This window comes from Stegodyphus dumicola, chromosome 11 (assembly GCF_044657685.1).
Source record: "Stegodyphus dumicola isolate Sdum_Otavi_A_Nest chromosome 11, ASM4465768v1".
Classification (NCBI taxonomy): domain Eukaryota; kingdom Metazoa; phylum Arthropoda; class Arachnida; order Araneae; family Eresidae; genus Stegodyphus; species Stegodyphus dumicola.
In genome coordinates this window covers 20,201,873-20,218,858 of record NC_140778.1, presented here as the reverse complement: position 1 = coordinate 20,218,858, position 16,986 = coordinate 20,201,873, and the positions used below count along the sequence as shown (strand labels likewise).

The 16,986-nt window shown below is 31.5% G+C and overlaps 1 protein-coding gene across 1 annotated transcript; it reads left to right on the top strand.

Annotated features, from left to right (window-relative positions):
- Window positions 1-480: 480 nt before the first annotated feature.
- On the top strand, window positions 481-13,988 carry LOC118202876 (uncharacterized). The gene is made up of 2 exons (XM_085826554.1): window positions 481-4,833; window positions 12,924-13,988. The coding sequence occupies exon 1, from the start codon at window positions 1,327-1,329 to the stop codon at window positions 2,779-2,781; it is 1,455 nt and encodes a 484-aa protein (XP_085682680.1). The 5' UTR covers window positions 481-1,326; the 3' UTR covers window positions 2,782-4,833; window positions 12,924-13,988.
- The last annotated feature ends 2,998 nt before the right edge of the window (window positions 13,989-16,986 follow it).

Genomic DNA, 16,986 nt, shown 5'->3' with positions numbered 1-16,986 from the left:
TCAGAAAAGGTTTCAATTCATTGAAGCAAACCGATTTAATCTGAACCAACTGATGAATTCACGCTCCGACATTTCAAAAGCATTACGACTGTCTCTTAAATGCCAAGGAATTCGATCAGCATTTCTCCGATTTCTTAAACGTCTGAGCAAAATCACTTCAGCCATCTTGTTTACAGTCGCTGTTAAGAGTTTGCGGCAGGTCAGGAGTAGCCGCAAAATTCCTCTATGGTAGTGACGTATTTTCAGTAGGCGTGTCCGAAAAGCGTTGCACAATCCATAGTTATTTTCGAATCCTTTAAAACACGACATCTACGTATTTGGCGCCAGTGTTCAGTTTGGCGTGAAAATCACAACACTCCAACCAGTCAATCACGACAAAGTATACTTTCCCGTACAAATCTCGCGTTTGCTGTACATAATTGTGCAAACTGGCAAACTCCGAGATGCTAGTGTGTTTTGTTACTATAACTCAGAGAAATCTCGTAGCGTGAGTATCGAACTTATCTTTACGTGAACGAAGCGAGGATGGAGTTTTTATTTTTCTATCTGTCTGTCTGACATATGAAGAAATAAATAAGCTGTATATGCTGCAAATTAAAATGAAATGTTTTAATCCTAGTATCCGGTGCACACGGGATTTGGCTACTTCTGGCGACTTTTATGATAAGCAGTAAAAACGAAACATGTACGACAAGTAGAAACGGGTATTCAAAGAATATATATAGTTATACATAGTACATACTGTGTATATAGTAATAGTATATAGTGTACTTTAAGTATATATATAGACGTTCTTTGGGTCTATATATATATACTTAAAGTACACTGAAATTGTATATATGTAAAATTTTTTAGTATATATATAGACGTTCTTTGGGTCATTTTTGGGTGTTGGCGATACTTTTCAAAATCGCGCCAAGGCTGCACCGTATACTAGGATTTTACCAATGAAAGTTTTGTTTCTCTATAATCATCCACTTTGCAATGCAAAGAAATGTGATCATTATTTAGCATGTATAAGCAAGTGTTAAGCACTAGCTAAAAATTCTATAAGAGTCAAAACTTTATGTAATAATAATAATAATGAAGCATATATGATGAATTGCGTATATTAACACCAAATTATGTAAATATGCTTGAACGAGAAATGAAATTTCTCCCTAATGTAACAAATTGAATTGAAGTGTCCCTGGAAATAAAGCCAATCTTATGCAATACATTAGATAAATCTGGTGAACAATATGTAATAATATTTAATCCAGATAACCTCACATGTATGAACTAAGTATGAAGACATTTAGTGTAAAGGATAATTGAAACAAGCATATGCTTATTCACTCAGGAGAGAAATCTAGTTTATGTGAAGTATTTAAGAAATCATTTAATCAAAAAACTCATTTTAACATGGATATGTGTATTCACACAGCAGAGAAACTTTATATATGTGAAGTATGCCAGAAATCATTTAATCGAAAACATAATTTAAACGTGCATATGCGCATTCACTCAGGGGAGAAACCTTATATGTGTGAAGTATGTAAAAAGACGTTTAGTGAAAAGGGTAGTTTAAAGAAGCACATGCTTATTCATACAGGAGAGAAACCTTATATGTGTGAAGTATGTAAGAAGACATTTAGAGAAAAGGGTAATTTAAACCAGCATATGCGTATTCACACTGGAGAAAAACATTATATATGTGAAGTATGTAAGAAGACATTTAATGTAAAGAGTAATTTAAATAAGCATCTGCTTATTCACACAGGAGAGAAACCTTATGTGTGTGAAGTATGTAACAAGACGTTTAATGGAAAGAGTAAATTAAATAGGCATATGCGTATTCACACTGGAGAAAAACATTATATATGTGAAGTATGTAAGAAGGCATTTAATTTAAAGAGTAATTTAAATAAGCATCTGCTTATTCACACAGGAGAGAAACCTCACATGTGTGAAGTATGTAAGAAGGCATTTATTGCAAAGGATAGGTTAAACAAGCATATGCTTATTCACAGAGGAGGAAAACCTCACATGTGTGAAGTATGTGAGAAGACATTTGGTTTAAAGGGTAATTTAAATGTGCATATGCGTATTCACACAGGAGAGACACCTTATGTGTGTGAAGTATGTAAGAAATCATTTAAAAGTAAATCCGCTTTAAACGCGCATATGCATCTACGCAAAAGAAAAAAAAAAATTTGTATATGTGAAGTATGTAAAAAATCATTTAATCAAAAAATTCATTTAAACAGGCATATGCATATTCACACAGGAGAGAAACCTTATATGTGTGATATATGTAAGAAGCTATTTAGTCAAAAGCATAGTTTAAACAGTCATATGCTCATTCACACAGGAGAGAAACCGGCTTACATGTGTGAAGTATGTAAGAAATCGTTTAGTGAAAAGCGTAGTTTAAACAGTCATATTCTTATTCACACAGGAGAGAAACCGTATATGTGTGAAGTATGTAAGAAGAAGTTTAGTCAAAAGGGTAATTTAAACCAGCATATGCGTATTCACACAGGTGAGAAACCTTATAAGTGTGAAGTATGTAAGAAGACTTTTAGTCAAAAGAAAAGTTTAAAAAAGCACTTGTTAGTCCACACTGGTCAGAAACCTTATATATGTGAAGTATGTAACAAGATGTTTAGTGAAAAGTGTAATTTAACCAATCATATGCGTATTCACACAGGAAAGAAACCTTATATATGTGAAGTATGTAAGAAATCATTTAAGCAAAAAGGTCAGTTAGATATGCATATGCGTATTCACACAATATAGAAACCTTATATGTGTGAAGTATCTAAGAAGATGTTTAGTGAAAAGGGTAGTTTGAACAAGCATATGCTTTTCGACGTAGGAGAGAAGCCTTATACAGTCAAAAGTCTTTAATCAAGACTTCTGCGATTCCGGATTATCGGTTTTTCCAGATTATAGATCATCAGTTTAAATCTGGTAAGATGGCATGCAGAAATTATAAAATTAAAAATATGAAACCGTAATTTATGAAATAAAGAGCAATTATGATCTAAAAAGTATCAAAATTTACAAAAAAAAGCTCAATATTTATTTGTTTACTTTATTAAACATTTCTTTCAACGTGCGCATGCGTAAAGCATACATTACTCATAGTCGAAATTAGAAAATTGTAACCAGAAAACTATTTGATGTGTATTCGTGATATTTATAATGACGAGGAATTTGATTTAAATTATATTCAAGACGGAGTACATCGAGATGAAATACTACATTTAGTAAGGAATTATAAGCTGAATAAAATAAAAACATCTGTTCTGAAGATAAGTATAATGCTGACAGATCAACTTCCGGTTCATTGCGCGCTGCGACGTCCCGCCCCCACCATAGAGCAGCATGAAATTGATAAACAGATTTTGGAATGGTTAGAGAAACAAAGGATATGCCTTTATCCATTTTTTGCAGCAATTCCACTTTTTGTTTGATGGACATCGAAACATGCTTTGTAGATCCTTTGGCAGCTCCAGAATCAGAAATTCTTTTTGACATAATCGAAAGTTCAAGCTTACTTTTATAAAATTGCTCTAACAGTCTGCAAAAAATAATAAGCCGGATCCAATTAAAAGATTAAGGAACAACGCAATCTGAAACATTAACTGAAATCGATAATTAGATAATTTTAGCTTAGCTTATACCGTCCGTTATACATTAACCGCGCATGTGTAAACGCATTATGCTTTTACGCATGTGAAAAAGTTTGTAGCTTTGAGGTCTGGATTATAGATTATTCCGGATTATGGACGTCCGGATTAAAGACTTTTGACTGTATGTGTGAAATCCACCTAATCAAAAAAGTCATTTAAACATTCATAATACACATTGAATGTTTCATATTCGTATTCACACTTTAGAGAAAATCTTTGTGTGTGTTACATAAATAATCATTCATTTTCATAAAGAGGATTTAAATATGGATGGAAACATAGGAGAGAACTGTTATGAGTTACTTATGTAACAATCCATTTAGAGTGATGAAGAAAATGTATGGTTGATCTACACAGAAAAGAAGTCTCCAGTATTTTCAGCATATGTTAGAAACAACTTTTACTTACTTTTGGAGTAAGTACTTCTCTGTGCAGCTAGAAAATGTCATTTGAGGCCATGTCTGTATTTTCTAACCAGCTGACAGAGCCAATAATTTAGATATAGCAAATTTCTTAGAACCTTGTCTGTGCAGCTAGAAAATGTCGAGGTCATTTCTGTATTTTTCTCACCAGCTGGCAGAATAATTTGTATACAGCAAATTTCTTAGAATTTAGAAAGGCAAGTCTGAATAGCATAAACCCTACTTGTTACTCTGTGGAAGGAACATAGATTCTCATTTGATGAAAATAAATTATAAACCATTTATTTGTTTCTAAAAGATGAAATCTTTTTCAAGATATTTTTACATGATAATAAGTGTTTATAACTGCTGCATAATAAATTCTGGATAAGAACTTCAAAAACTGAAATTCTAAAAGGTGCCTAAATGTTTCATGCAATACATATGCTGTAAATCATATGTATTTTGCATTAAACTTAACTGTTTCTGAATTTCACACACAAATTACAGCTGTTATGATACAGATAGCAATACCATTCTTGGTGCTTGTCAAGAAAACTGTATTAGGTATTTCTACTCGTCATGAACAAGTATGGAGGCTATGCATATTTGGCTCCAGAATCAAATGTGGCAGTGTATAAAATTTGCAAAATCAGTACACCATAGCAATACTAGAAAGGCGAAATGAAATTGAAAATCCCAAGTGTGTATATTGTATAAGAAGGAATTTGGGAAACATCATTTCTCTGCAGGTAAGAAATCTGTGTATAATTGATATTTATTTTGAAAACTTTTATATTTTCTCACGTAATAGTGAAAGAGGGGTAAAATAATTCATTTGTATTTTCTGCCATATAAGATGAAATTGTTTTCCATTTTGGAAACTTACGAATATTTTGGCTCTAAAAAATAAAATAAAATAATAACTGTTTAAAGCAAATATTTAAAAAAATAAACAAGTTAATAAATGATAGTACTCAGTAGCTTTTTTGCTAGTTTTTTTGGATGTACTGAGCAAATGCAAAAATGTTACTTTAATTATTTTAAGATTAGTTTCATTTCTCTTCTTTAATATTTTTTCATGGTAACTATATACTGTGTAACTGTTTCTGTATATTTAAATGTGTATGAGTTCTCTCTGTAAAATTCAGTTTACACTTTTCTGATTTCTTTTTTTTCGAAATTCACAAGTTTTGTGTCTGTTTGCTCGCAGAATATTTGTAGGGATGTCTTTTCAGTTTTAGAACTTGCTCATTCAGGATTTAAAGGCATGATTCCTAGAAAATGTGACAAAATGATTAATTCTTCTTGATGTTATCATTTAATGGGCGGATTTTGTGAGAAATTTGTGATGAATAATTTATTTTTTCGAGAACTTTTGGAAGAACGTTGAAAACAGAACTATTTGAATTTTCTACTTTTGATTCTGACAGTTGGTCTCTTAACATGTTTATATTCTCTTTACTTTCTCTTCATTACACACAAGTACGGAAAGTTGCAAAAATAGTTCTAATTTTATTACATGGACAATTTTTTCTGCTAATAAAGTTATGTCAGTTTATAGTTGTCTCAGTGCCAACACAAGGTGTTTTTCCTCCTGGTACATCCGAGTTCCTATTCTAAATTCTAAAATTTTATCATCCCAGAATTTTCTTGTTTGCTGCTTTTCTAAATTCTAAAAATTCTCCTGCTGGCAGAAAAAAATAGTCTCTTTGATATATTCTAAATACATGTAGCATTTTAGAGTAACAGCTCTTTTAATTAAGTCTAAAAATTCTAAAATGAAGAAAAAAGAAAATAATTACTTAAAAAGGAAGAGCATTGTTCTTCAAAGTCACATTGTTAGAACATTAACAAATTAGGAGATGAAGAAGAAACTGATAGGAACACTCAATTTATTTATAGAGACAAACTTTAAAAATGTGCTAAAAAGAAGGGAACTCTAAATTAGATAAAATATTTGGAAAATTTTCAGATTAAAAAAGCATGTAAATATTTTACTGCGTTGTCTTGCTACAGAATACATGTTTTGTATAGCTTTTAATGTATAAGTATCGTAATATCATTCTAGAATCAATCTCATAAATTATGTGTAATGGTCTATTATTGTGTCCATTACTTTTGAATTGAATATAGTTTTAGGATCCTGACCTTGAGTTTCATCACATACTGTGTAACGTAGGTTTCGGATGTTGCAAGGGAGGAGACAAAGCGTAATGTAAAACAAACAGAGCTTATCTGTTTAACTCGCCACAAAATATAAACGTTTGTGTTTCTGATATCCTTTTTAATCCTTTTTTGTTATTCTTTTCCTACGCACTAGACTGAAACCACGAATGAAAAACATCCTTTTCCGAGAGAAATAATTTTATTGGCATAGGCTTTATTTTGCAGAAATTGATGTTCTACATATATATGTTTATAAATAACAAAAAATAATATGCATATGTTTATAAAAAACAAATGCATTTCACTTTTTGATCATAATGCAAAGCAGAAAAATTTCAGTAACAATATTAAGCTATTGTCCTCGGATAGGATTCCGAAAATATTGTTCATTTTCTTCTGGTTCATTTACATCATATAATAATTTAGATTCATGGCCTAAAATTTTAAAATGATGGTTATTCATTTTTAGAGAGTGATTTTTACAAAATTCTTAAAACTTTTTTTTTTTTTTTTTTTTTCCAGTTTTAAAACTTCTACTCATTTTTAAAAACAAAGTAAGCATCTAAAAATAACACAAAATGTAGGCACATACTCTTTGCACTTTTTTTTTTTTTTTTTCTGTTTAAGAACAAACGCATGTCAATGAATAAAACCGAGATATTTTACTAAATTTCAGGAATCATTATAGGAGCCCCAATCAGCTCTTAGGGATAAACTAAGAGGGGTCCATCCAATTTAATCATGAGAAAGTGATAAGTAACGGATCGGATTTAACATCTTCAAAAGTTACTGTGTTTTCCTAGAAATTTTGCTGTGTGTTGTGTAATTGGAAGTAATGCTTGAATTTGAGTTAATATAAATTGCATAATACAGAAAACCTAGAGAAAAAAAGCATGAATTAAAAAAAGTGTAAAAATATTCAGTGCTTCTTTTCTACAAAAAACTTGTACATTTTCTAACGAAGTGAACTCTACTGGAAACATTTCTGTTTAGGGAAAAAAAAAATAAGCAATCTTTCCTACTCATTTGTAAGTTCTCGCTATTCTATAATTATAGCTATTTTAATAACAAATAAAAGAATAATAAATAAAATAGCTTTTCTTGCCATTAAGTGGTAAATTTGTTCAATTATTATTACCTGTGGTTATGAAATGTACTCAAAACATTGGTTTCATTTACAAAAATCTTAATTTTATTTAATTATAATATTCAGAAATATTATCTTGCAGATAGTTAATGCTTCCTGTAAAAGTGCAGAATAGGTTGCATCAACAAAGTTTAGTATGCGGAGCTGTGTGACGTCCATAAATGGGTGGGACTAAGCTTATGACGTCACGATGTAAGTCTCGCATTTACACTACGCCTACTCTCTATTTTCTCTTAAAAACAATAATAATAAATTGTTTATTTTTGTAAATGAATATCAAATTCTTTACTTTTAATTTACATTTATAACATTTAAGCTTAGGCGTTACTGATAATAAATATAATAAATTGTTTATATTTAAAATTACCATGATACAGTGAGCGAATTCTACCAATTATTAAAACAATAAACAACGTCGCAGTCTCTAATACTTGTAGAGCTTCAATATTTTCAGAGATTTTTATTAAAGCATTTATACAAATAAAAAAAAATTGTTTAATTTAAATTCATATTGTGGAACATTTCAATTTTACCATTTTTACAAATTACCTTCTTGCTACGTAACGACATAATTCCTGACATACCAATAATTAGACAATTTTCATTATTTTCTAAAAATTTTAAACTATGTATTAATAAAAAAAGAAGAATATTTTTATTGCATATGAACATCATTACACAGCTTTCATATCAGTTACTAAAATTCCTAAATCGCGCCATATTCTGTGTAGGCATACTAGAATTCTACGCATTGATAAATAAAAAAATCTAATTTCTCAAAATGAAAGAAAATAATATAATAAAATAAATACTACAATCTTGGAAGCAATACTTCACATACGCAAACGTACACATATTATCAATGAGCTCATAATATCAAGTGGAATTACGATACCAAACACTACGTATTAAAATATGAGGTAAAACGTTATTTAAAGGGTTAAAGTTTACAGTTTTGCCATTGTTGAGTAGATCGTCGGGCTATCGATATATGTCGTAAGTTGGAAAGCGTTAAAAACATATCAAAGCCAAAAAATTAAAAATACAATTTAAATGAAAAATAACGTCTTAAATATAATTCACAATTAAAACAACAATACAAATTTAAAATACACTAACGATATGTTAAACATTGCACATAATAAAGTTACATTACTGCTCGGCATCACACACAACCTCGTTTTCTCTTCTACACAATGATCAGTATTCACTCGAAAAACATCAAAGAATTCCAGAAACTCGATGTCCATGTGTTCATTCATCTATTTTCACTTAAAGAAAAATCAGAGAATTGCTCAAACTCGGCATTGCGCACCACATTGGCTTTCCCATGTTGATGCTAAAGTAAAGTTTAAAGTTTAAAGAAATTTAACATTTAGCAGTAGTAGCAATAAAAGCTCCCTGAGATATCATGTTGTGCAGACATTGAAGACAATAAAAGATTTTGAACTTAACCAATTTATTAACAATAAAATAAAAATAAAAACACAAATAAATTTCAACAATATCAGAGTCTTAGGAAAAATATAATATAACCATCATTCATCAAATAATATTTTTACCTGGTCTCCAAAACACTGGCATTCAATACAAACAAAAATGTCCTAAACATTAATTATGCGGCCTAAAAATGAAGTTGGCTACACATTCAAAACGTCCGTGATCGATGGTCGAGAAAAACACCTGAAATTTAAATCAAGTTCTTGAAAACACTTAAAACCGGCCTAACTCCGTTTGCACGAGGAATCGCCGCTCACGTGTTTTAAATGCCGCCTTCATTGAAGAACATGGATGCCGCCCACAGCAGTCACTCATATGGTAGCCTCTGGAACCAAGGAACTTTATTCTGGAACAACCATCTTATGGATATGAACCAAGGAACTCATTCCGAAACAATCATCCCGCGGACAGGCACCAAGGAACTTGCTATTTATGGCAACCCTAAATTTGCTTTGCGGGGAAGCCATCTTACCGTGCCTGTACATTTCGTAACACTGCCCCCTCCTAAGGACTGCACGTCTCAGGCAGTACAACTCTGGGTAAGAAGCCAAATTCAATACAATCAAATCGCTTTAAAACATACAGATAACATGACTAAAGAAACAAATATTTACACTATGTACAAGTAATATACACAAATTAAACACATAACAGTTTTAAATTATACAAAGTTCAGAATGGATCTCATTCTTTTCATTATTTATACCTGGGTAAAATACTTTTCCACTGCAGTTCTCAGATGCATTTCTGTGTTGCATATAACAGTGTGAAGAGTCAGTTCTTTCAGGCTTTTCATCCACAGAAAAATCTAAAACAGTTTGTACACCACTCTGTAGTTTATTCCCATCATGTGTACAATTCTTCTCAGTAACTTTAGCAGTTAGTACTTACTTATTTACTTCTATTTCCTGAAAGCCAGTTCCGATGTTTGCACGAGGATCGTGAATAGAATCCGATCCCTTTATAAGCAGAAGTATCCAGGTTTAGAATCAAGTCCTTGTCTACAAAATCTGCACTATGAGACGCACACCCAGTTTGCGAAGTGGGTGAATTTTCTTGCAGTACTGGAGCGCACTGCTTTAGCTGCACATCAGCTTCTCCCATCTCTGCATCACATGCACTTTCAGATGGTTCAACACCTGCTGCCTGCGACTTTGTAACTTCACTATCAGTTTTGACGAACTTCACTGTCAGTTTTGACGTTAACAGTCACATTTTCATTTTCTTCCTCTTTAGGTACTTGAGAATCAAAAGCTTCTTTGCTGTCTTTTATTTCTTCATGTTTTAGTTCTTTTTCTTTAATCCCGTTAGATGTTCATCCTTCATTTCTTGATCTTTCTCAGGCAATTCATTAGCTACTTCCTTCTTTTCTTCATCCTTTGATTCTTCAGATGCCACTTCTCTTATTTCCACATCATCTTTTATGCCTCCAGTTTCTTCTGTAAGCTCCAATTTCAGCTGTTGGAGTTGCTCTCGCAAATTTTCTTGGCCGCCATTTATCTCTTCTCATCGCCCTTTCTTCTCTTCTAGTCAGGCCTTTAATCTCTTTATATCCAGTTTATATCTCTTTATATCTAGCTTTTATCTCAGCATATCCGGCTTTCAACTTCTCGCTGTCTGGCTTTCATCTTTTCTTGGAATTCAGCAAAGGCAGTTGCGAGCTGTCTTAATAGATCTTCTGTTGGTCTTGTCACTGGCATTCACCCTCAAACCCCACTCCTGACACCAGTTGTTACGTTATTTTCTTCCTTCACGTTCGTATGGGGTTCATGTCGATTTGGTGTGAATAACGACGACACTTGGTGAAGTATTGAAACACAATTTATTTACCATTATTAATCAGGACAGTTCCGAAATATGTTTTTACAGTCGTCCATGAACTACTATAAACACGCTGACACGATCAGCGTCACAGCCTCCAGGTTATCAGGCTATCATGGTGGAGACAGCTTCATGGCAAAGCACTAGAGTACAGCTCCCGACTGCTTCGTCGTTCTCGGAACTCCGCGTACTCTCGAGACTCTCCACGCTACAACTCACGATGCACTCGATGACACACAGAGCACAGCTCCGGACATTTGGGTTCAGTCGTTCCCAGAGCTCAACACGCTCTCTCGATGATGCACTACAGAAATACCGAGATACTACCGCAGGGATTGACTCACGAGACACCAATGCGATACTAACTATCTCGCACACTATACGAGGCACTCACTTTCGCCCTTTCAAAGAGGAACACTAACTATCTCGCACTCTAGACGAGGCACGCACTAGCTGCGGATCAGCAAGGTTTATATAGCTTTTGGCTTGCATTCCAGAACATTCTGGGCTAAACTGGTAAGAATTCGTTCCAGAAGGTTCTCTATCTGTCCATGGCATATCGCCAAGTTTATCGCCAAATGGGCTATTTACTGCCAAATGTGGCAACCCTGCTGTCTCTTGCCATTTTATGGCAACCCTAAAACTGCTTTGCGGGGAAGCTATCCCACTGCACCTGTACATTTCTTAAAAACATGTTTGTAATGTAATAATTAAAAATACAATATTTAAATGCAGTTATCCATAATTATGTTACATAATTTTAGTATTGATAAAATTTATACAACAATTCTTATATTAAGATAGTTATCATTAGGATAATATATTCATCATGTAGTAATTATCTATGTACTTGAAAATATTGTAATAGGTAAAAGAATAGTATAGCCATTGGAGTGGTAGTGTCCACCCCAGCCGTATTTTGAGATGGCTGCACCCATGCAGTATCATTTACAAAATCTGCTTCTTGTATATGGAAGGAAATTTCTGATATATTTCTCTTATTCAATATATTTAACACATCTGAATCATGTTAGTCTGTGATGTGAATATAAAGGTTACCATGCACTTTTGAGTTCAGTTATACTAAAAAATTTTTTAGACATCACTATATGGACATTTCCTTATGCTGACGTGTGTTAATTGTCGTGTGGTTATGAAAGCAAAAAATAATGAATAATGATGGCTCAGCTTGGCATCAGTGCCAGTGTGAAATTAGGAATTACTCACATGTTTTATTATGAAAAAATACCAAATCAGAAGAAAAACAAATTCTTAAAAAAAAAAAAAAAAAAAAAAAAAAAAAGGCGGGAGCAGAAAACTGTTAATTATCCAGAAATTTGGATTTTGGATCATTCCGGGTATAGGATGTGTAGATTTTGAACTGTGTAGAGTATGCTCAACAGCACTAAAATATTTAGTGTAATCTGCAAGATGAGGTAACTGTAAAAGTACAATTGACTCATTGTTAATTATGAATTTCATTATTTTTGTAAGAACTTAGCTGATATTAAATTACTACTTATAAAATGAAGGTACATATAAATTATTTTATCTTGTCGATTAATATTTAAAAAAGATCTATACTTTAATTGACAAGATAAAATTTCTTTTAAAAAGATAAAAAAAAAATTTCTAAGTAATTATGTAACTTTTTACCCCTTGTTATGTGCAGAAATTGATTTTGCTGTAAATTAAGAACAAATCCTGAAGTACAATGAAATAAAAACTATTTTACAAGTATATTTACATGCAGAATTATAAATCCAAATGCAAACATGTGTAACAAAGAAATATAATATAGGATTTAGAATATAATATAGTAATATAATAAAAATTAATATAGAAATATAATATAGGACATGTTAGATGAGAAGCTTGACTAATTACAGACTTAAAAGCAGGGCTGTAGAGTCGTAATTGGGCAGATTTTGGGATAAAAGGAGTCGGAGCTGGAGTCGTTAAAAACAGGTCAACTCCAGTTTTCGTTGAACAGTTTGAATTTGAAATAAAATTAAAAAGAATTGAAAAAAAATAATGGCAAGCTGAGTTATTATTTTTATTTATGAATTCTTTACATTAATAAATAGTTATTTTCTATTTTATTGACCTATTAATAAATAAATATAAGGGAGGAGGATGGATGTGATATTTGCCATTAGTGATTAAACTGATTCATTTAGTTACAAATCTCATTGGTAAATTTAGGTGAGCAGCAATAGCAGCAAGAACTCCTAAAATTGATGCCATTCTTAGAAAGCGAGCAGGAAAAGGAGCAATTATTGATCAAGCAATGCGATAAGGAACTACATAAATTATGATAAAGAGGTTTTTAGGAGATGTAGATAACCCTAATGTTTCACTAACAGAAAGACTGTGAAATGATCTTGCAGAATTAGAAACTCTTCTTTCTATACCGTATATAGCCACAAAAAAGCTGCAATCTGAAGAATTGACAGGAGGTGAGAATGGGATGTTTGTTCTTTCTGAAATGAAGGGTTATTGCAGAAGGAATCATTTCTTCAATGAAGAAAAGAGAAACTAGTTTGCTAGATAATGAGATCTGGTAGGGTTAAATATATGGAGATCCGAAACTAGTTTGCTAGACAATGAGATCTCGCTGGGTTCAATATGGAGATCCGAAACACTGAAATTTCTTGGATGATGAGCAAATTAAAAAGGCAAAGTCATCTATGAACTTTCATTAAGAATGAAATTATTCTCAGAACAATTGGAGAATTCAAATCAGGACAGTCAAACTGCAGACATTGCAATTGAGTCTCTATCATCCTTTTCCATTGATGAATTAGATTTTGAGAAATATTTTTGGATAATATTGAAAAGTCTAAGGCAAAACGAATGAAAATAAAAAACAAGAGCCTTTAGATATAAAAATGAAAAAATACAAACAAAATTTCTACAAGGCCTTTGAAGAAATATAGAAATGTTATTGCTCTTGCAAGACCCCTCTTTTAGAACTTATAAAAATCTATCCTGAAAAGTTAAAAGTAGTAGCCCTAACAGTAATAGCTCTTCCTCCTACTCAAGTTAGTGTGTAAAGACTTTTCTCAGCTCTGAAGTTTATCAAAAACGGATCTATGGCCCTCCAATAAAGAAAATTTTGCCGAAGCTATACTGTTTCTTAGAAATAACTAATGCCAGTTTTTCCATTTCGTAATAAATGCTAATTAATATAAATAATTTGATATGCCATCAATTTTTTTTTTTTCTGTAGCATCTATTACTTTTTTGTATTAAAAAAATAAGCTGTAACCCATGTGTATATGTTTACATTTATATATATATACACGGGAGTCGGAGTCATTAAAATTCCAGGAGTCTGAGTTGGTCATTTTCCAACTCAGACTCCTGCTTAAAAGTTATTAGTGGTGTTGTGTTTCTGTCACACTTAGAAACGTGGCAAAATATTCATCATAGTAAGATTTTCTATGCTACAATGGGAACTAACATTCTAACTTGTAGAGAGAAAAATGAAGCTAGTGTGAAGCTAAAAATAGTGTTCCTTATTCTTGGTTTTAATAACATGCTGAAAAAGTCTGAGGAGATAACCTTTCAATATCATTGATGGCTATATGTTAAGATATAAGTTAATTAGGTTAAATATAAGGTATTTAAGTATTAATGCAACCAGTCTGGGGCAATCTTCCGATTGTTTTACAAATCAAAAGATAAAAGTCACTTATCGGGTGCACGTTAGTCATTTTCAGAAATTTTTTACAAAAGTACCAAAAATAATGCTATCTGATATGTATATTTCATTTTACATTATAAATCATATTTAAATAAGTAATAGGATGGGGTATATGAGTTTAGGTAAATCAGTCTAATTTGATTTTAAATGAATTACACAATTTTTTTTTTAAAATTTCATTTAATTAAATGAAACTCTAGAGTTATTCAAAATGTTATTCATCAGTCCTTTTTAAATGTTCTGTTTCAGCTTCTTTTTCTTGTTCTATTTATTTTTTATCTATTTAGAAATCTGTATTCTTAATTTCCACCCAAATTCCACTTATTATTTAGGTAAATATCCATAAAGTGCATAATTTCATACTTTCTAGTGAACCTTAATAAAGTTTTATTACAATTTTGTGTTTCTGGCAAGTTTAATTCAGAATTCTATTGTGTTGTGTTCCAGGTTAAAAAAATTAATTAAAAATATGTCTACACCAATTTGGATAATTTCTTGACTTTGTTTGTTTTACGTTGTGTTCAATTTTAAAAATTCAATTAAAACGTTAAAAGTAAGTTTATTTTGTAATTCCAGATATTTTCTTATTTGTATTTACAGTTTGAAAGAAATGGCATTGTGGTGATTAGTATAAAAGCGTAGTTCAGCTAAAGTTTCACAAGAACAAAAGTCATGCAGTGTGAAACATTTGAAGATTATATATGAGAATCTCCTTGCAAAAGCAGCATTTTTTAATACGCTCCTTAGATAATTCACGCATGCATGCAAATTATTTATTCCATGTAACATTTTCATGAGAGTAAATAAGCACATGTATTGCTAAATGACCTTTGAATTTAAATGAACTGCTATATTTAGCAGATGTTTATAATTTATCACCAGTGTGGGTAAAAATGTGTTTGATTCTAACACACATTTAACTGTAAATATGTAGTTACAAATATCACATTCATGTCATTTTTCATTGTTATTGGATAAGTATTTGTCTCTTTAATGCACTTGTTTGTGCGGATGATTTACAAACATTGCATTAATGTAGTTTGTCTGCAGTGTGTGTAAACAATTTTATTTTAATGATGCCTGCATGCAAATAATTTATCACATATAACTTGTTCGTGTGTGATTAAGATGTATATTTAAATATGACTTTTGAGTAGAAATGGCATGAGCACACTGATGTTGTGTCTTACTTGTGTGGAAAGCAATATGTGGCTTTAACACACTTGCATGTGCAAATAATTTACTATATATACCAATCTTATGATTTCTTATCTCATTTCTTATGCATGTCTTTCTGGAGTGCATTCCAATGAAACTGGCATTTATGTATATAAGTAAAGTTCAGATTTATTGCATAAAAATGCAAACCTGAAAAAACAACTTTACTATCCAAATAAAAATTAGGACCACATTGTTTAGAATTTGAAGATTTGGTAGAAAAATGTTCATAAAAAAATTATTTTGGAATTTTTTTTGATAAACTTATTCCTATTTATCTCAAATCCACAACCAAAACAAACAAAAATTAAATAACCTTAGTAAATATCAGTGTGTTGAAATATAAAAAATTGACTGTGTTTTTGGAATGTGAGGCATCCAGTTTATACACTTGGTATTTGAAGAAGTCATCCAGCTGTATTCAAGCATTTTGCATTGAATGATCAATATAAGTGTTCTTTTAATTAACTTGTAAATTGGAATTTTTAAGACTGAGCATTGATGATTATTTTCAAACATCACTTATCTCTAGTATTTTGTGATTTGTTTTAATTTAAAAATGTTTTCTTCTATTACATACACTTTTTTTTTTTTTTTTTCTGTTGCTGTGAAAAGTAAAACATATCATTAGAAAAGACATTTTGTCTTTATAGGATAATTTGTGAATCCTTTTTTCAAATCTTCATAGCTCTCTACTGGATGGGTAATTTTTGACATGAATTAAACATAGGCCTTTTCACTCATACTGACGGTTCTCTCTTTTGTATTTAATACAAATAACTTCAAATGTATATCTTTTCTTTCTAATAGGAGCTTAAAATATGCCCCGTTAAACAAATAACTTGCATTTCTCACATGTAATTTTTTTTTATGTGAAGGGGAGGTCCAAATTGAAATACAGATCACCTAGGTAGTGACCAGGTTACATAAAGCTATACTGTATTTACTTGCATGTTCTCCCCCCCTCCCCAGGTTTTATTTTTTCAGAATATGATTTAAAGACTTCTGATTGATAGTAACAATGTAAAATGACATAAAAGACTCGTGTTCAAAAAAAATAAGCAACAGACTCCAAAAGAAAAGGTACGAATGTAAAGAGGGAAATTAAAATATACAGTTCACACATGAGGTAAACATTGCATCACAGGAGGCAAATAGAACAACCAAAATTAGCATAAAACGCAATTCTGGGGTCATACCAAAATTACTAAAAAAGAGGAGGTATTCTGGACCTATGCGTCAGCTTGCAAGCGGTGATACCATTACCATTATCTTAGCTGCATGTCCAGCTTCAGCCTTGCGGCTTTAATGTGATCATCTTGAAAAATTGAGTCGCAGGTA

Coding starts and splice junctions, on each gene's coding strand:
- LOC118202876 (XM_085826554.1), top strand. CDS start 1,327: ATGCTTATTCACTCAGGAGAGAAATCTAGTTTATGTGAAGTATTTAAG.